Source organism: Amblyomma mixtum, chromosome 5 (assembly GCF_055824585.1).
Source record: "Amblyomma mixtum isolate Tamu chromosome 5, ASM5582458v1, whole genome shotgun sequence".
Taxonomy (NCBI): Eukaryota; Metazoa; Arthropoda; class Arachnida; order Ixodida; family Ixodidae; genus Amblyomma; species Amblyomma mixtum.
The window spans coordinates 82,078,473-82,099,038 of NC_143016.1; the positions used below are offsets into that span (position 1 = coordinate 82,078,473).

Sequence of the window (20,566 nt, forward strand, 5' to 3'; positions counted from 1 at the left end):
GGCCGCACGTTGAAGACATCTATCGGCTATTGCGGCTGTCGCTTCGTTTACGTTTGCACCGGCGTTTTGCCAGCGCTACAATGGATCCCGTTCTCGAAGTCGTCAACGAAGTTCTCGCAAATAGACACCTTTAGCATACCGTGTACCTTGTTACAGTTAGCGGAATACCGGGAGCCCCCATACTACCCTACCCATACCGCTGTGAGCAGGTGCTGATTGGTCCCGGCGCTGCAGGAGCACGCATAGCTGTCGGGTACGTGGCGCCATCTGGTGACGTCAAGGAGATTTGCGCATGCATTTGCTGCGCCTCAGTGATTCGTGGCGCCTCGTGTCCTAGTGTTGCTAGAACTATTGGTTCTAGCAACACTAGGACACCTATTGGTTCTAGCAACACTGTTTTGTCCTATGACGTCATGAAGCTTGTACTTGCGAGTTTGGCCTGTGGCAGCGATACCTGTATTTTGGTTCTTGCTCTTTTCTACGTTACAAGAGCTTTGTTGTCAGTATGAATGGCGTTTTTGTAATCAGGAGCTGGTATTCTGTCGATGCAAGTCAACTTCAATTTCTCCTCAGTGTCCCTTTAAAGATATGATGCGACAGCGTAACGGGATAATTCCCATATATGCAGAATGTCATTCTTACTTTGCATGAGCTCCCTGGGAATCCTCATACCCTTCCTGGCACAGTGGTGCAGCGGTTAATCGATGCGCCATTGCCCTTTCATGGCAGGTGCTCCCAGCAGTGTCGCTTGTGCGACCAAAGTTGCTCTTTCCGAGCGACCAATCATTAATTTAACTGCCACCTTCCACGGTGGGCTGTTTGCTCACTATCAGGTGGGCAGGTTGTGATCATGCCCCAAGGTCATGTGACCTAGGCAACCCACCTGCCTCCTAGGTTTCTCTTTGGGCACCACCTGTCAGAGTCATGCTCATGACTTTTCGCTCACAACGCCGACGGATTTTCTGGGCAACGGGGCCTTTACCACAGCCGCGTTAAAATGCACTGCTCAGCGTGTCCTTCAGTCAAGATGGACTTTCACGGCGAATGCGACCCACGGCAACCTGGCGCAATGGTACTCCGTGGGAGCATCTACTCTGGAGGCAAGGTAGAGAAAAAAAAATTTTAAAAAGGCTTCCTCCTCAGTAAACCTAACCCACAAGAGAACTTCCCCCGCACCTCCAGCTCACCCCACCTCCTCAAAGTTATCTTCCCTACGCCAGAGTACATGGAACCTGACTGGAACAGAAAAGGCGCCCCTGTGTTGTGTTGTGCGATGTCAATGCATCTCCACTAGCTGTCTCCACTAATACACCTCTTTCTTCTTTCACTCCAACCTTCTTCCCTTCCCTTACAGTGCAGTTCAGGTGTCCACCGGCTCAGGTGTCCACCTGCTCAGGTGTCCACAGACATATGTGAGACAGATAGTGAGCCATTTCCTTTCCTCAAAAACATAGTTTACCAATTTTTATCTTTACACCTCTGCCCAATGAAGTGATGAAGCGGGAAAGCACTCCTGGGAATCCAGGTAAGGAAGGCAGGGCTTCACACTCCCTCCAGCAGACGAAAAAGCACATGAAGAGTTAAATGGGCTAACGCCCACATAAGCCGAATGAGTCATCTTCAACTTTACATTCACATAGATACCTGGAAATCCCCAAACCAGACCTGGTGCAGTGGTGCACCGGTTAACCAATGCGCCACTGCGCCGGTGACAGCTGCTGCCAGCGGTAGGGCTTAAGCCCGACCCACATGGAGCGGTTTTCTCGCGGAAAACCTGCGAACGGCCGCCCGGCGGCGGCCAAGCGCCGACCAAGCAGTGCTAGATACGTTCGCCCGGCGGTCAGCCGCTCACCGGAAGCGGCGAATTCGAGCTGTCAGCGCGGACCAATGAGGGCGCTCTCTTCCCGCATCTAGCTTCCGCCCGCGCGCGGCGACAAACATGGCGGCGCCTTTCAAAGCCGGACCCCTCGCTTTGGACTGAATGCTCGTTGTTGCTGCCTTTTTCACTGCTTTCACTGGCCGTAAATGGAGCACCGGTCTTTCGCTTCGTCTCGCCTTGTCTATAATAAAACTTATAAGTGATAAATTTGCTTTATTTTTTTATTTAGAGTGACGATTCTCCCACTTCTAGGCTTAAGAGGAGAGCCGGTTTGTTTACAGTAATGGTTCCTGTCCCGAGAACCAGATGGCGCTACTATAGGCTGAGTCTATTTTTGCGTCTCTGCTAGCAGCAGCTGCCGGTGGCTCGGCGCGCTGGTGAAACCGAGTGGGGGTGGAGTGGAGAGGGGAGATAGCATACGCTGAACTAAAAAGTGAGAATGCGCCCTCCAATAAACAATGGCTTTAGAGTAAGCTTACAAATCTTTTTTTTTTGTTTTTGTCGGCAGCGGTTTGGCGGCAGCCACCCGTTTTCCGCCTCTTGTGGTGCGGCACAGCGGCGGTGCGTCCGCGTTCCGCCGCGCCGCTCAAAATCCGCAGCGCAAGTTCGCTCCATGTGGGTCGCCCTTTATGCAATCCAGGTTGTACTTCCTAAGCTGCCCCTCACAACCAATCATTAACTTCTACCTATGGCGGTAGTCAGTTTGCTCACAATACAGTGGGCAGGTTGTGACGATGCTGCAAGGTCACGTGACCTCAGGTGGTCAACTAGGTTGCTTCTCCGGCTGCGAGCCAGGCCTCAACGGTGCCTTTGATCTATATTTGCCTCAGCCTACTGGCCTTGTGACAGTGTCGTTACTACCTCTGCTGTTTTGAATGCGCGCTGCGATGCTATCCTGAGGAAGGCTACACTAATGTGCTGCAGAAGCACATCTACCTCCTTTGGATGGCAAAGAGTGGGCCACGGGGTGGGGGTGATTTTGGCCCTGAAGATGAAGAGTACGGCTAGCATGTATGCACGTGCAAGCCCCCCCCCAACACACACACATGCACGCATACACATACACTGCACGGCCATAGGGTATAGGAACACTTTGGTGTCTGGAGACGGTCCGCTCCTGACATCACAAGCAAGCAAGCTGTGCTCTGCATTGTAGGCAATCACAGACAAAGACAATTAGAAAACAGAAAAATGTGCTTTTACTCAACAATGTTCTACACTTTTCCACATTAAATTAACCCGTGCAGCCATTTCACTTCTTTCATGTCATAATGGACTGACAAGCCGTGTAGTCATCATAAAAAAAAAAAGTAACAATGTATGTACATGAGAACAGAGGCAGCGAGCAAAGGAAGTAGCGCAGGATGACGCGCAAATGGCAGTAGTAGCAATGGTTTGCACCTGGCAAGGCCCCTATCACCAATTTGTGTGTGTCTGCACCAGATACACAATCTTGGCTTTTTGCTGAGAGATGGGTAATGGGGCTGCGATGAGTGTTACCGAGCTTCTTTCCTCCCACCCTGTAACACGTAAAAAAAAAATGAATTGAAATGCATTGAAAAAGTAAAAAAAAAAGCAAAGAAAAATAAACATACAGCAGAGATTTATTTATGAGCAAACAGCCTGTTCAGACATTAAGGATAGTTGCCGGGCCAGTTGGTACATGATCTCACCGTAAAACAGCGCGCTTACACGGGACGAAGAAAGAAGGCACGCTCAGCGCTGTGTGTGTGCGTATTTTCTTTCTTCGTCCCGTGTAAGCGCGCTGTTTTACGGTGAGCTGTTCAGACAGTTTGTGCCTGTGTAACATGGTGTAGCCAAACTAGATGCACCAACAGAAATGACCAAAAAATTTTATTGTCCATTCCCCCCCAAAGGAAAACTCGGCAATGAATATACTCCTCAAATTTAATTTTAAAAATGCCAGATTAACTCATCACCGGGGGTAGATACACAAGCATAAAATTTAAGCACAGAGTATCAAAAAGCTGCACTCTGCCTCAATCTATCGATATCACTTATATTTAAGGGTTCGACTTTTCAATAATTTTTTTTTAATTTGGCAGAACTTCAATGTTTACTTTAGAATGCAATTGTTTGCTCTTTGACAAATATTAACTCTCATAGAAGAATTACCAGTTTTTCCCGGTCACATATGTGGCACCCTTGTACACTCAAAAGTGAAATGTAGTTTATCCTAGCTAGTTTCTTCGCAAGATCAGTTTATGCAGAAGTAATCAATGCACAAATGGTTGCATTGGAGTAGTGGTTGCAACATGAAATACTACTATCATAAAAAAAGTGACAACAGGTGAGTTAAATGACTGGACCAAACGACAAAAAAATGAAAAACAGAAGTTCATTTCTTAAAACAATGTTGCATTAAAACCAAAATACTAAAGACAAAAAAAAAAAAGGTGAAAGATACTTGGGTGCAACACACACATATGCTTGCCTCACTTAGGCAAGTAGAATCAGGCCTTTCTGTCTAGTCGCCTGCATGTCAGAACAGCTTTGTCTAGATGTCATAAGTGCAAATGTACTTGTTGCTTGCTATGCACACCTCACGTCTTCAGTCACGGAACTAACTGTGAAAGCAGCAAACACTTCACAAGAACAAAGCTTTGGATTGAAAAGAAAGTGATCGCAGCTGGGATCCAGATGGAGCCCCAGGGTTTGCGATCCCATATTCAGCTTGATAATCCCAGTGAAGGAAGTCCCCGACGGAAGTGACGGAAGCTTCATGACGCTTATCCACGGTTTTGAGCTGATGGTGGCTTTTTACAGATAAAAATGTTGTTAGGGTCCCTACATAAGCCGAGCAAAAACCCCTCACAGGGATCATCATCATCAGCCTAACTAAGCCCACTGCAGGGAAAAATGCCTCTTCCATATCTCTCCAATTAAGTCTGTCCTGTGACAGCTATAGCCACCCACCAACCTAACCTTTTGTTGTCCCCTGATATGCTTGCGATCTCTTGGTATCCAGTCACTTAACCTTAACGACTATCGTTTATCTGGCCTTTGCAATACATGCCCTACCAAAGCACATTTCTTTCACTTCATTCATTTCGACTAAGATGTCATTAACCTGTTTTTGATCTCTGACTCACTCCTGTCACCATATTGTTCATCAAAATTCATTAAAGTAATTGCTTTCCATTCACTTCTGTTTCAAAACAGTTGTTTTGGTACTCTCAGTGCTATTATTATTGGCCAGCTATTATTTTCTATACTTTAACTATCCCTTTAACCAAGTAACGGCGTTGATAAGGTGATGACAGCCTGTGAGCAGAACACACTACGCTAGTGGACAAAAGCTTGATGAGGTAGTGGAGCCTCTCTGTCTGCACCCGGAGTATGACTAAAGCAACTGGGCAATGACTGAAAACATACAACTGCTCTACTTAATCCACAGACGTCTCACTGTGCTCCTCTTCTAATCTTTGTTAATTCTCACTTGTGACCAATTGTAATTCATGCTCAACAGCTAGTAAGCTAAGGCATACAGCTAAAAGATACTGACCCTTTTCGGTTCAAACCGAATTTTAGAAAAGGAATTAGAGAACCATTGCACTTCCTCGATGAGCAATTCTTCTCTGCTTGATAAACAATTGTTCCTGAAATTAGCACTCAGAAGAAAATTGCAACAAAGCAATGCCATGCTTTTGCGCTGTCTAGAACAGTGCCAACCAATGCAAAAACAACACTGGAACATGACTTTGCTGCAAAGTAATACACCACCATGATCCATACCTTCTTGAGATCTTGCTGCAGCTGGCGCACCTTCGAACGTTCTTGCTCCAATGCAGCATGAAGTTCTGTGACCTGCGTGCCACATTGCCGATTACAAACAATCGCTAATGAGACAAGTCAATATATGCACACAGTGATCTTCTATATCAAGGTGAACATGAAAGCGCTGTATACTACTGGATACAGCACGTTACACCTATAGACCTCTCTATGCTACTGCAGATTCTTTTTCGAGGTTCTCAACAAGGCACTCCTTGTTCACCAAGAAGCTTCTTTAAACATCTGCATTGTTGTAAGACAAACACTGGCAACATTTAAAAAACAAATAGTAGCTGCCCTCTGTGATCGTCTGAACATAGCTCAAACCACGAAGGATCTAGCCCACATTCTCCTCTATCAAAACTTTTTTAATTTTGCACAGTATATCAATATCATGCACTACATGGACTTGTTTTGGCTTCGATGAGGCCTACAGGATTGACATGGCCCACAGATGATGTGGTCTGGTGCAATTTTCTCAGACAACATAAGTTTGATGTCACAGTAGAGCACTGTGGTGCCTCACCTAAGAGAAAGAAAAGCATGCAGATTCTGTGCACCACTGGTTCCAGAGTTTTCAGTGGAAAATTTCTGAGCATAGCTACATTCCTTTCTTTACCAGCCTAAAGAAGCATGCAACGATCCAGAACTCACTCCATGAACACCAGAATATACTGCCCCACAAAATACAAGCTATACAAGATGTCACATTTCATACTTGTGCAAGGTATCTGCTTCCCAATGGGACGGCAAACCAATCCAACAAACCTGTTGAGTGAGCTCGTCCTTGACCTGCGTCACCTCTTCAAAGTCACGTAGGATTTCTGCCTTGTCTTGCACTGCACACACAAAAGGCATTCAAATGTAGATTACCTTAAGCAATACGCACTCCTGACAAACAACCTTATCTAGTAGTAAGAGAATAATGTCAGGACGCCCAATTTTTTCCAAAGGATCCGACTTACAAGTGCTGTCTGCCTCGGAAAGAAGACAAGTGACAGTGAAATGCTGATGAAGCAAGCAAAAGGTGTCTACAGACCAAACAGAGCGATTCGCAGGTCACAAGGAAGGTTGACAAAACCAAACTGCATGAAAGTCTCGCCTAACTGTGCTTAACATACAAAGCCTAGATGTCCGTAGGAGTCTCACAGTTGTATCACAAAATTTAACGTCGGAACCCAGACTGCCACCTGCTGAAATTAGGTAGACTATGCCCCCTTGTACAAAAAAAGGCGGAAAAGGTTGACCGTATTTCGCGCGCATGCACAGTCAAACACCGGGCTCCGTTTGTGCGCTGTGAAACAGGAGTGGTGTACAAGATCCCTTTTCTCTGTGGTCTGGTGTACATAGGGCAGACTGGGTGTTGTTTGAATATTCGCCTTAAAGTGCACAACAATGACAGTGCCTCAGGGGTGAGGGAACACCTCCAAGAATGCAATAATTGCCGGCCTATCTTTGTGGCAACAGAGGTTCTATTCCGTCACCCTAAACAAAGAATCAGGGAGGTGATGGAAGCTTTCCACATTGCCTCACACGGTAATTGCGTGAGTAAGCCATCAGTATCGCTCACGAAAAAGGAAATAGGTTATCTGCGAAAATTTTGAGTTTGTTCAGTCAGAACATGGAATCTTAACTGTTTTAATCTGTACCTACCTGTTATATCTTTTCGTATTTAAGTGTTTGTTGCTTTCCCATTAAACTAGTTGTGAAGAAGGCGCTTGTCCTGTGGTTTCTTCGCTGTCTTTTGTGTGTTTGCGCCCAGAAATTTTCATCATGCCACCTGCTCTTTCTGGTGTTTTCAGGCACACAAACAAATGAAACAAATGGAACAGTCATCCTCCACAGCTTGTCCCACAATTTCACTCACTCAAGAGATCATATGCATCCCCCTAAAAGCCAGCATTAGTGCTCCCAGAGCCAGAGAAGTGCTGGCCAGGTAGCACCATGTCACTATGAAGCAGGTGTCCTCATTACTCCAAAACTTGAAGCTGGTGCACATGAGTTTTTACCCCACTTAAGGCGGATGAGGGGCTAAAATCACGTGTTTTTGAGCTTGTTGTTTTGGAATCCTGATTTAATAATGAAACTTCTCACAGAGTTTGGTTGTTATCTGACGGTAGAAAAGAAGAAAATGTAGTCTTTTCTCAAGATGGTCGTGTGCGTTTGCCATTGAATGCTTTTCCCAAGACGCGGCCGCCGAGCGAGCAAGAAACTGAACACTGAATGCCCATGTTAAAAAGTTTTTTTTGTCATGCTTTCAAGTCGTGGGAAATCTTCTATTCGAAAGCATTTCACGAGCGCAGAAAAGGGCGCTGAACAGAATACTTGAAGTAATTGCCACACAGCAGCGTTACGTTTGAAGAGGAGGGCCCATCCTATGCAGCAAGGCATTTTAACAATTTTTGGCCATAAAATTAAATAGCAAGTACCGAAATCTTTCTCAAAATCAAAAAGTAATCACTAGAGGCAATAAAATTTTTAACTGAGATTGTGTACATGAGTGGGAACACATCATCGAATTGCAACTGTGCAGTATCGAAAGAGAAAAAACTGCTCACTTTCGCCTTGAGCCAGTATGTTGCACAGCTGTTTGTTGCGAAGCTTCACCACTTTCAACTCAGCCTAGAAAAAAAGAGAAAAGAAATGACTCACAGTTCCACCATCTAACATTACAAACCATGCAGATTTAGTACACAGCCCTTGGTTTTCCTTTTGCCACACTTATCCCAGCTGTTCAAAGGACATTGGTTGGTTTTACAACGCTCAGCACCCACACAGATGCACAGCGTAACCACAGGTGCACAGTAGGGGTGGACTTTACCTTGGAGACTTTGCATTACCAGCTAGCAAACTTGTGTGCGCAATATGTGAACTCGCAGAGAATACCAGCCCCGCCACTGAAGTGGCTCCCTTTTAGCTTTAATTCCACTTAACTCGATCAAGTTTTCGATCTCCCTTTAAATCTTAATTAACAAGGTTTGACTATACGCATTACATGGCGGCTTGGCTTATTGGCAGCGGTGTAGCAATGAGTGCGAATGAATTTGGAAAAATCGAGCAGTCACTTGTGATGCGTCTGAAATTTCAGGTGCTCTTATACATTGGTGCTATGGGGCACAGTGGGTGATTAAAGTTTGAAGGTGATTAAAGTTGTATTCAATAAACAAAAATAAAGTCCGCACTTTCTATCACGAAATTCCGGTTATTTTTGGGTCTCCCCTCATATATTATATATTTCACCCAAACTTCTGTAAGTGCTCTTTGTACTTACAGCCAGTGCTTGAATCTGTTGCTTCAAAGCAGCTATTTGCTCATCTTTTTTTTCAAGTTCATCCTGGAACTGCAAGGTCCTCGCATGTTCCGCTAGAAAAGGCTGAACAAAAAAAAAAGAAAGAAAGTGAGCAAAGGCATAGGCATGGATGATTATGGAAACCCATTAAATGCTACCTTTGCATACTTTTTAGCTTTATTTTCACCTTGCATTTTAAAACACCACACTATATACTCTAGCCATGTATGTTCAATTTGGCAAATATTTTTCCATACCCTCAGGGTAGCTGCACTAAAGCGAACAAGGCCACGTGACAATAAATGTACACAATAATGACAGGAACAGAACAACAAGGCAAAAAAACACACAAAGTAAAAATGTAAACTGAACAAACTATAAATTATAGAGAGTTACTGATAGCAGTGCACCCCACAAGTACTCACCATTCAGTGTTCACCAACGCAATGAAAACTTGCTTTAGAGAATAACCCTGGAACCTGCTGCTATCACCTGCCCATCACTCTTCAACGCCAACATTGAACTTCATATGTCATCGTGAAAAATGTAACAATTTTTGATTACCCCACCCCTTATGTAATACCCCACCCCTTATGTAATACCCCGAAAGAGGCCTTTAAGGTAAATAAATGAAATGAAATGAAGTGAATGACCATGTTCCACATGTTGCATGTAGAAGGAACAAGGTAACTTTCTGCGCTAGTAAGTGGGGCCACTGTTTTATACCCCTGTCACACAGGCACTTCCGATCCTCATTGAGTCAATGCTCATAGAACTCAATGCAGACTGCAGGCTGTCACACAGCCACTTTCAAGTGTAATCAATCCTGCGTAATATTGATCCTGCTTGACTTGATCCCCATGCTCCAAGCAGGAGTAAGGTTTTCAAGCACAATCGAAAGCGGGCATTGACACTCTCTCCCTCACTGAGCTATAAAGAAAAAAGCAAGACAATAAAAGAAAAGCACTAATGGTAATGCATAAATTGATTAAACAACATGACAGGACATTTTTAGTGCATTTATCTCTGCTTATACAAAGGTACGTTTATATGTTATCTCAAAATCACACTCCACCACTAGAGCAAACAGATGGAATCCCCATGCTCATCGGCTGACACTGTGACCACTTCCGCTGTGTCTTCTCGCACAAATGACAAAAGTATGTGGTGAAGAAAAGGAATTTTGATGAATCACAACCATCACTGGCATGCAAACTGTGGAGCGAGATTGAAACTTCTGTTCTCATCAACTGCTGGCAAAGCCGGGTCGATGACTTGCGATGCCAGAAACAGAACACCACGGCTGTAATGTACGATGAACTCGCAGCATTATTGCGCACGCTAGCCTTGGCTACATAGTGTTGCCGGACAACAGCATGCTACGGATGTCAACAGAACATCTGGCGCCACTAAACACACATGTGGCCAACTTCTCAATGAGCACTGAAAATGCCAGTGTAGCACAGGGTGCATCAAATGAGCTCAAAAACCTCGATTCAAAATTACTTAAGTTAGAATCGGAAGTGCCCGTGAGACAGGGCTTTAACACTGCAAGTGTGGCGCCATTTAGCTCGGCATGTGTTTTTATGGCCCATGCGAAAATAAAAGTATATACAAGAATTTTCAGATGTTCCCGTACAAGCATGCTTATTTCATGCTTTTTGATGAAAATGCTTTCGCACACTGTCTATTTTTACCTGCTTGTTCTTGAACTCTTCCATCCTTTGTTCCCTTGAGAGAATACTTTTGGCATCCTTTGCAACTTGTTCAAAGATGGCCTCCCGGACTGGTGAAGGTGGCCTTTTTTCACTGTTTCTTGTGTCCAAAGTATCTGCACAGGCAGGCAGAAAGAATTACGGGTGAAACGCAAGCATCAGCTGCAGTCATTTTGGTAAAAATTAAGCGCCCCGACAAAAACAGTTTACCTAAAAATGTAAGCCACGAATCAATGAGCTACGGCTAACAAGTAGTAATGCGAGTTCACATGGAAATAATTTTACCAGCCTGGCTTGACGTTACCGCTACACATCAGACTGCTCCAATCAGCGTTCACTACTATGCACCAATTAAAGCTTGAGATACCAACATCAGTTTCATGCAGCCTGAAATTTACTACATCTGTATGTATTACAGCTATAAGTCATCAGCACCGTCATTAGCAACGTCACATGTCATAAGCACCGAATTAATGTTCCCGCATACACTTTTGTGGCATTCACAACTTGTACCTGCATAACAGCGATGATGATGATACTCTGATCCAGAGTGCCATAGCTAATGTGTTTCTGGTCTGCACGAGATAAGGTCAAAGGACCTTTTTCCCTAGTATCTCACACCAGAAAAACCAAGCGCCATACCAGGGAAAAGCTTTTACCCACAGGAAAACCAGAGCTGCATTTGTCCAATCCAGATACGTGTAAACTATGCTAGGCCAGCAGATGCTTACCCCGACTGTCTGGTTCAACCATATCAGAAGAGGAGGAGCCCCCGCCTAGCTGGTTGAACTCTTCTAAGGACATGGTTGTCGTCTTCTTATCTTTCTTGGCTGTGACATTCTTCTTTTTGTTCTTGTTGCCACTTCCGCGACCTGCTGCAGCAGCCACACCTGTCACGGCAGCTTCTTTCTGCTGTGCCTCATAGAACTGCACTCCCAGACACCCACCCACAAGAGAAGAGCTTATGCAAAGACCAAAGCACAAGACCGAGGTGTTAGAATAGGTTAGGTGTGTGAACGAAAATCGCTGGCATGGCGCGCCGCTGCTCGTAAACATGTGGGACCATTCGGGCTGATTCAGGCAGAGCATGGGTAGGTGAATGTGTGAATTTCTGTTTGCTAGCCTTACTTTCTGAAGGTCACTTCAGCTTTAGTTGCAGTAAACCCAACACCTTCTGGCACTTTACATTAACTCTTTCGTTACCACGCCACTGTGCTTCGATCACCGGTGATCGAAAAATTCGAAGCGCTACGGCAGCGCGACCGCGGCCGCTACGGTCTTGCTGAGTCATTCAGTTTGTTGTTCACACATTAAACTTCAACTTCCTGTTTAGTTTATATTTTTGCCAAGAAGCGGCAATTTTTGAAACGCGCTTGAAGTTGGGTGTGCGGCGTCGGGCGCTCCGAACATGCCGTCATCATCGGGAATGGCGCTCGCTCGAAAAAACCCCGTTCCACTCAATTCCGCTGCGTTTGCACCACATATTTTTGATGTATCGATTAGCACGGACCCTGACGACGATGCTGTATCGTCAGGTATTGTTTCGAAGCCCAAACTGGGCAACGAGAGCCCAGAACGCTCGCCTGTGCGTTCAGATTCCTCGTTCCGGTCTGTTTGTGCGAACCGAAGCTCCTCATTGTAGCCGTTACGGTGATGTGGCGCCATCTAAGTTGTTCTCCAGAGACTACAGTTTCGGTTTCTGCGTGGAGAGCAATTTTCCCACGACGCGCGAATTTTTGAAACGCCCTTGAAGCGGAGGGTACGGCGCGGACGCTCCGTGCATGGCGTCGGGCGCGCAGACGGCGCGCGCTCGGAAAAACCTTGCTGCGCGCAATTCTACTGCATTGACTGCAATTACTATCTATGCTACGAGTAGTAGAGCCTCTGGTGACGATGTTGCATTGTCGGATTTTGGTTCAGACGCTGTAACTGCGCAAACCGATCCCGGAACGTTGGCCTGATAGTTTCGCTTTCTTTTTCCTGTCCGCTTGTGCGGGCGCATCTGGTTTGTTGTTCAGACGGTTAGTTCCATCTTCGGCCTAGTTCGTAATTTCCCCGCCAGTCGTGCATTTTTGAAATGCCCTTGGAGCATAGGCTTATTGCGACATAATACGCGGTGAGGATGGCGTCGCGTCGAGGTCGGGCGCTTCGCGCGCTCGGAAGAGTCCCGCTGCACGTGATTCTCCAGCCTCTGCAGCTGATTTTCAAGATCCTCCGAGCAGCAGTGACTCGGACGAAGATGTTGTAACGTCGGATTTCCATTCTGCAGCTACATCGCAGCTATACTTATCGCATACTATATATCGCAATATCACACCTATACTTGTTGTGTTTTATATATTTTTTTAATTTTTGACGTAAATTAAATAAGTTTTGATTTGTATTTTTTAAACCACGCTTACCAAGCTTTCGTTTGGCGCATAACATTACACTTCCAATTTTTTTTTCTTGGACTGTAAAAATCATATAAAGGGCACTCTCAAACGAGCCTTTTCAAGAGGCATGAAGAAAAAAATTCTAGCTCGAAAACTATTCAAGTTATAATTTTCACACTTTAATGCCATGTTTTAGAAAGAATTTGAATTGTTCTGTATATTCTAGAATTTTTTTAGTACAAGTGTTTGGAAAGTTATTGTCATATAAACACAAAACTTTTCTTCTTTTTTACTTTTTGTTGTGTTTACTGATTTTTTTTCACAGCATTTCAAGCAGAATATGTGTTCAAATAAATTTCATTATAAAGCGCATTCTATCTGAATTATTGTTATGCATTTTATATAATTTTATCTATCACACTTTTTCTAAAAAAAAATGTTGTCTGAGACATGTGAAAAATGGTCGTTTTTCCCGTGGTAAGGAAAGAGTTAAATTGTCATCGTGAAAAATGCAGAGCACTAAAAAAGCTATTTTGTTGCTCCGAAAGTTCAAATTGGTGCGGGCTGTAACAGCAGCTTCCGTGAGTTACGTTTGACTGTATTCCTAATATTTTAATCTCAGTATACTAGGCTATGATGTGAGCGGTATTATGGCTAATTATGTAAATAACCGTCCGCAAAATTTCCGGCAGGGAACTTCGGAATGTTGGCGTCTGGAAACGAGGTTTTCGTGTAGCATTAACTTGTGCTTTTACTTGTGGCTGCCCTACACGGTCATTTCTGTGTAGGTTCCAGCTGCTGAATAATGGCACATGTTTGAAAAAAAAATGCTGTATAAACATTTATTTCACACACATGTGCAATGCATCACAAAAAAGGCTGGCCATTACAGGTTTTTTGTAAAAAGTTGGGCAAACTTCCGCAGCTGCTTTGTTGCATCAGATTTCCCCACATATGTTGCAGAAAAAAATAGGGAGAAGTAAAAGATAATGTGTTAAAGAAGTTTAGCAGCTTTCACAGCTGCTGTGTTTTGTTTTTTACATCATCTATTCTTTGCTTGCAGACCTGCCGCATTCTTATTGCTATATAGTGATGCAGAAGACCGGCCACTATTTCTAAATTTGTGATCCAAACAGGGAAGAGAAAAATGGTAGCTTTCAAGCATTCTTTACACTGTCAACTCATAGGAATTTCTTTCAAAAGCATGCTTTTGAAATTTAGTCTCTGCTACTTGCAGTTGGCAGAAAATGGTCCAACTGGGGAGCAATACCAACTGGGGGGCAATAGTCCACCTCGACACTGAAGCAATGCAGGACGTTATTTTGAACGATTAGGGATCTCTATCAAGCAGTTGAAGCTTTTACAAATAAAGGAGAAACATGAGTGGTTAGGTTACAATGTTTTCAAACTGCCGAGTCCAGCCGGTTTTAATCATGTTAAGTTAAAGTTGGTCTTCAATTCACAGCAATACTGCCCGGCTGGGAACCACGAACATATTTAATTGGCTAGAGCACGGGTTCTCAAACTGGGTTCCGCGGAACACAGGGGTTCCGCGGGCTGTATTCTTGTAATCCGCGAGAACCCTCACCGGCCCTGACCCGGCAGCTGATATGAGACCGGCTCTGAGTGCTACTGAGCCACGCTGTGACTTGATCTCAAAAGGGAAGCAGTACCACCCATCACATTAGTATTTGTATTAATCTGTGCAATAAACATTTAACTTTTGCAGCTCTCTCTTTGCAAAAATGCACTCGACAACATTGCTGGTAAGTGAAAGCAGGGGAGGGGGGGGGGGGGGGGGGGGGTTCCCTGGAACTTATTGAAGGCTTTTGGGGTTCCTCCAAGCAAAAAAGTTTGAGAACCCCTGGGCTAGAGTCCGATCCTGAGATGACAAATAGCTCGCTCAACAACCATGAGTAGATTACCATTCAATGAATTTTAAAAAAAGAAAAATTCTTGAACAGCTGCCAGTTTGTGCTCAGCTGGCCAAGTTTTCCTGTGTTACAGTGCACCCATAAGGCCCACTGTACATAATTACAATCTGACTAAGAGTGCAATGAATTCCCAAGTTATAAGCGAAGTGCCAAATATTGGAAACTGGAAATCCAGCAGCAGTCTCCACAGTTGACAACCAAATCGGGAAACTAATTTGAACTTAGGACCTCAACTGGAGTACAATGCGAGGCCGTGAATCCAAATATATCTCCAAGTCAAATTAAGAGTTCTTTCTGAAACAAATGTGACACCAATTGGAATGCACAGTAAGACCAAGCAGTTATATTTTAGAAGTTTTGGACATCGCACTGTGCTTACTTTCTCTGACACTATAGTTTACACAAAGGCCCGATTGGTATTTAAAGCCTTTTGATATCCACAGCTTAATGAACTGAACAGGCAACTACCGCGGCATATGCTACAAACCACATACAGTAGTTTCTAACTCCTGCATTTTGTTTTTCTCGTCAAATAGGTTTATTTTGTTGCCAGTTAACTTTATAACGGCTATTTGATGCGGCAAATGCACTCATAATAACTAGTGCATCATCACATTTCTTTCAAAAAAGTTAGAGTGCAGGAGACTGTGGAAACATAACTGAGTAATACATTGTTTGGAGGATCCAATCGAGCGTATGATCTCGAATTTTTTTTTTTTTAGTTTTCTGTGCCCGAAACTAGAATGTGGCAATGGTAGCTGGCATAGCTGGCAGCTGCAAACGGATAAATCTAGACAGTTGACCGCTACACAGCAGCGCATAAAATGTGCTACTTAAAGGGCAACTGAAGCGGTTTTAGAATTCGATGAGTTTAAGGTTCCCGAATGTGCAAAATGTGCAGGTAAAGCCTACGAAATCGTTTTGCTCTAGCACTTGAAATGGTGGCGTAATCGTCGAATAAAGTGGTTGTCCACGTTCAGGCTTCTCTGAAGTGCACAGCGACAGGCAGAGGCCCCGATAATGACGTCACGTATGATGGCACTACGTTTCCAGCGAAGAAACGGTTATTCCATGGAAGAAAACCGACGCCATTGAAGTTGAAGCTCATGATGCATTGTTTGGCGCCATCTGACGATGCACAGCAGCATGCAGGCGTAAGCAGCGGGCATCTGAAATTTCGGCAACAATGACGTCACTGCCGAGATTCCTCGCACTCCTCCAACGTAGTGAAGAGAAGCCTAAACATCGTCGTGGTTTTAATCGACGATTATGATGCCAATTAAAATGCCAGTGCAAAATTACCTTTAATGCTGGCAGCTTGATAGAAGCTTGATAGATTCAAATTCTTGAATAACCTCAAATTCTCAAAAAAGTGTTTCAGCTTCCCTTTAACTGCAAGTGAGCGCAGCACAAAGTTGCTTTCGGCTGGCAACGATCATCGAAAGACGGAATTAAACGGAACACGTGATGCGCGATGTGACAGAGAAAGCCAGCATTTAGAGCGTGCTCTTTACGGCAACCCACAGCCACCAACAGCCAATGCCACCCCGAGGCAGGCGGTGAAAGTCGAATCCTTGCTGTCACTACTTGCACTCCATGGCAGGACGGCCCCGTTCACACACGTAAGCTATTCTAACCCATGCATAAGACTACAAACTAAGCTTTAAGTTGGCTACCAGTAAGACCGTGGCACTGTTACTCATGGCATATCCACCTCAGCCATGTGTGCTGCTGTAAGAGAGGATTCATTTAACTCATAGCCCACGCTGAGTTGTGTGAAACTGTCTTGAGTGACACCACACATACACACAGACAGGGAGACAGAAATAGACCACCAATGGCATAATAAGCCTTTGCTTATTCTACAAATTTTACCACAGTTCACTATCCTGCGCGCCCTACATCGTCCCGCCAACCCGCATATCTCATCGCACTTGTCACCCTTTCCAAGTTTCTCGACCACGTGCCCGCACGGTTACTTTTGCCGCCTCATTTTTCCCCCATACCATTGTGGACTGGAACGACCTTCCTAGTGACATTGCAGCCATCATGAGCTCCGCGACCTTCGCTGATAATCTTCATGCTCATTTGTCATCGTGTTAACACTTGCTGCCAACGAATATTGTACCCACCCCTTATGTAATGCCCCTCACCGGGCCTTTAAGGAAAATAAATGAAATGAAATGAAACTATGCACTAAGCAGTTTTTTACAATTACGTATCTATGTCGCCTTGTTGCCATTCTTGTCTACTGCTATTTTGCTTGCAGCTTCTTTAATAATTCTTCTGGGCACAGACCATAAAGATCATAAAGCTGGTGCCAGGAAATGTAGCTGTATGGGACCGAATAAAACTTGCCTCTTTTTTCTCTTCATAATCCAGCCGACTTAGCAGCAATGCCTGTTGAAGGTCCTGCTCATAGGCATCTGACACAAACTGTAAAAGCAAATAGGTTTGTGTCAGTGCATGCCAATGCTTTACAGCATAAGCAGACCATCCAAACAGAAAAAAAACCAAACACAGAAAGTTAAGATTTTTGAGGCCGATGTTATGGGAATCACAAATGAGGAGCAGTTATCGCTCATCAATATAAATGAAAGAAAAAAGCCAAACATGCTGTTTTAATGACGATATTTGATGTATACACTATAGACATCTCTCCCCCTTTCCCCTCAGAGTGCGCTGTGCACAAGGGCAAACTGTGACATGCTTTAGCTGGCGCTTGGCGGCACACAAGCCTATGCCAGTGCCAGAAATTACAGTGGTGCATCTTACTCTTTATATGCCACACAGTAAAGGCAGTCTTAATGGCCTTGGCACTCATTTTTCATGCTGTGTGCACCTTCAGTTGCCGCGACACTTCTTGCATGCACGCAACATGGAGCCACGGCTGGTAATGCAATTTCTACAGAAGTTAACTGTGACAGTTGAGGTCAGCCTCAAAACAGCAAGCGCACATGATGCTAGTACGACATTTCTGATGTCACATACAGAGAATACTAAAAAAAGGAAAAACAGACAAACATCTTGACAGCACTAGACCTGGTCATCTCTCTTCTTCCAAGACTCCCAGTCATCGCCACGTCCCTCAGGTTGGCCTGTCTGAGCAGCTGATTTTGGCTTTGCCTGTTTGAGAGCATGATATAAAAATAATATTACCTTCAACTCTAGAAAGTTTCTAAAGCATATAGGGAAACCTAGATCTCTGTTATGCTAAACAAAGTGCCAGTTCACTAAAGTTAGGGGAATCTATTAACCTCTTCACTACATAACTAAGAAGGAGGCAAGAAAACTAGTGACTTTTCTCATTTATTAGACACCTCATGAACAATACATAAAACATTTATTATGCAGGAACTTTAATATTCTCTAATAGAAAAATTCCGTTCACAAATGTGGAATTTAGTTGAGAGCACAATGAATCTCGCGAAAGCAGATTAGCAGTAACGTTTTAAATATGCAATGAAATAAAATTTTATTGTATTATGTATATAGATAAAAAATATGCAACAATAAACAAATTCAAAAAACACCCATCGGTCGCTCCATGCCGTACGAGCAGGAAGCCGCCATTCTGATGTTTTTTAAGCACTGCTTCAGTGGACAGAAGACAGCACCTCTCAAACAGCAGATGAACCATGACCCACACTTCCAAAAGAACGATATTTGAATGCTGATTAATGACCTGCTCAACCACAAGGTGCTTATAAATCACCATCTACAAACATGGACTCTGGTAGCGAAGAGGATGAAGTGAAGTAATTTCCATTACGAACTTACTACTCATTTGCATCTGCTCGAGCGCAGCCATACAGCTGTAAACGAAAGCAATACAGCTCAGAAACTTTGCAGTTCTAGGTCCAGCAATGCTGCCATTTCAAGTGATCAATTCAATCCTGCTCTGCCAACCACTAGCCTTCCTGCTTACCTTACTTGGTAGAGCGACTCCCTGAACAGGCAACTGTCCTGGTACAAGCCACAGACCAGAATAACTGTTCTTCAATTGCAAGGTTTTTGAGAAAGCTATTATGCACTGTAGGGTTGTGCTCAGGTGGATGCTAATGAGTAACTCCTCTATTAATTGATAAATAAGAACACTTGATGACTTGCACTGCAACAGCACTGCATAATTTACAACAACAGCACAGATAACAGTATTTAGCTGTGGTGGAACAGCACTACTTACACATACTATGCCAGCAATTGCCATCCGCTACACCAAGTCTACCAAATGCGTGACGACAACAGTCACAAAGGTGAAACTCAATGGTAAATAAAGAACTTTAAACAGTAGCAAATGCGTTCAAAGGTGTTCAAGAACACCTTGACTGTGCAATGTTCACCATCAGCTAAGTGTTTACGGTGTGATAATGAGTCACTCATACTGCAGCTGTCTAGTCAGGGTTTATAGCAAGTTATCAAAAAAACTGAATGAAGTCTAATGTTTACAAGTCGTCCTACATACTTTAAATAAATTGGGAGGCATGTGCAGACACCAAATATTGTTTGTGCACTAAAGAGTTAGGTGCACGGGCACTGGTACGAGCACGCACCCACTGCACGTAGTACTGCCAAATTTTTAAGGCCAATTAAATATTGCAGTTCCCAGTAGTAGAGGTTGAACCCTATCGCAGTTATGAAGCGCATTGAAAAGGCTGTGTATAATACATCAACCAACAAGCCTGCCTGCAGTACATAGTAGTTCGGTTGAACGATACCGCACGTTACAGCATAGAAGCACGACAGCGGTGCGTTTGTATTTAACAACCATCGAGGTATAGCGAACCTGGTTTTCCGATGGCTTCTTCTTCTTCTTGGGTTTTGGCTTGGTCGTCACAGAGTTGCGATCGCCAGCTGAAGCGGTCTTGGCAGGCTGCGATTTTTTCGAAGGCTTGGACTCGTCGGGATCCTCGCCTTCCACTTTCAGGACGGCGAAACGCGATGGCAGGATAGCGGCCATTTCGCCACAAATCGGTTACAACCAAAGCAGTTTGCTCGTACGAGGCAAGAATAATCGAACAGGAAGAGCTCAGCGGCCCAAAATGCTAAAGGCGCACGCTTCTCAAAGGCTTGGTGCGACAAGTGCAACGGTTCCCCCTAGTACGCTGGCAAACGCCACGACCACGCGTCAGAAAACGCAACGCAATTTCGTTTTCTTCACTCACGATCGCGTGCAGAGGACGCGTGCGATGCGATAACTCAGTTTACAGAATGAGGTGCATTTGGCTGCAAAAAAAAAAGAACGGAAGTATCGCACGATTTCTATAGTTCGCGTATCTTTCAAAACAACGTGAACAACTCACGCAACTCCACCACCCCGCAGCCTCAAAGCACTGAAATCCTGAAACACCTGACTGAACAGCGTATGACAGCCGACAGCCGACGCTAAAGTAAAGGCGCTCGTGTTCTCTGTCACGTTCGAGTTTGTTGACATGTTATTTATTAAGTTGAAAATAATAATACAAATATAATAAATAAAATAATTTTGTTTTATGTTCTTGAATAATATTTGTCTTATTAGCGCTAAAACAAACTTTTGTTAATCGTGGCGCTGGTGACCAGCATAGACCAGCAAAGTA

At 44.2% G+C, this 20,566-nt stretch overlaps 1 protein-coding gene across 2 annotated transcripts; it reads right to left on the reverse strand.

The window, feature by feature from the left end:
- Positions 1-3,060: 3,060 nt before the first annotated feature.
- On the reverse strand, positions 3,061-20,362 carry LOC149342821 (G kinase-anchoring protein 1-like). 2 transcript variants are annotated; one of them, XM_089545304.1, is made up of 10 exons: positions 19,774-20,362; positions 18,030-18,113; positions 17,346-17,423; positions 11,410-11,605; positions 10,661-10,794; positions 8,946-9,047; positions 8,233-8,296; positions 6,443-6,513; positions 5,636-5,707; positions 3,061-3,399 (listed from the first exon to the last, which is right to left on the reverse strand). In XM_089545304.1, exons 1-10 carry the CDS (start codon positions 19,945-19,947, stop codon positions 3,376-3,378), a joined length of 999 nt encoding a protein of 332 aa, XP_089401430.1. In that variant the 5' UTR covers positions 19,948-20,362; the 3' UTR covers positions 3,061-3,375. The 2 variants fall into 2 exon arrangements, with proteins under 2 accessions (XP_089401430.1, XP_089401431.1); XM_089545305.1 differs by lacking the exon at positions 17,346-17,423.
- Positions 20,363-20,566: the final 204 nt, after the last annotated feature.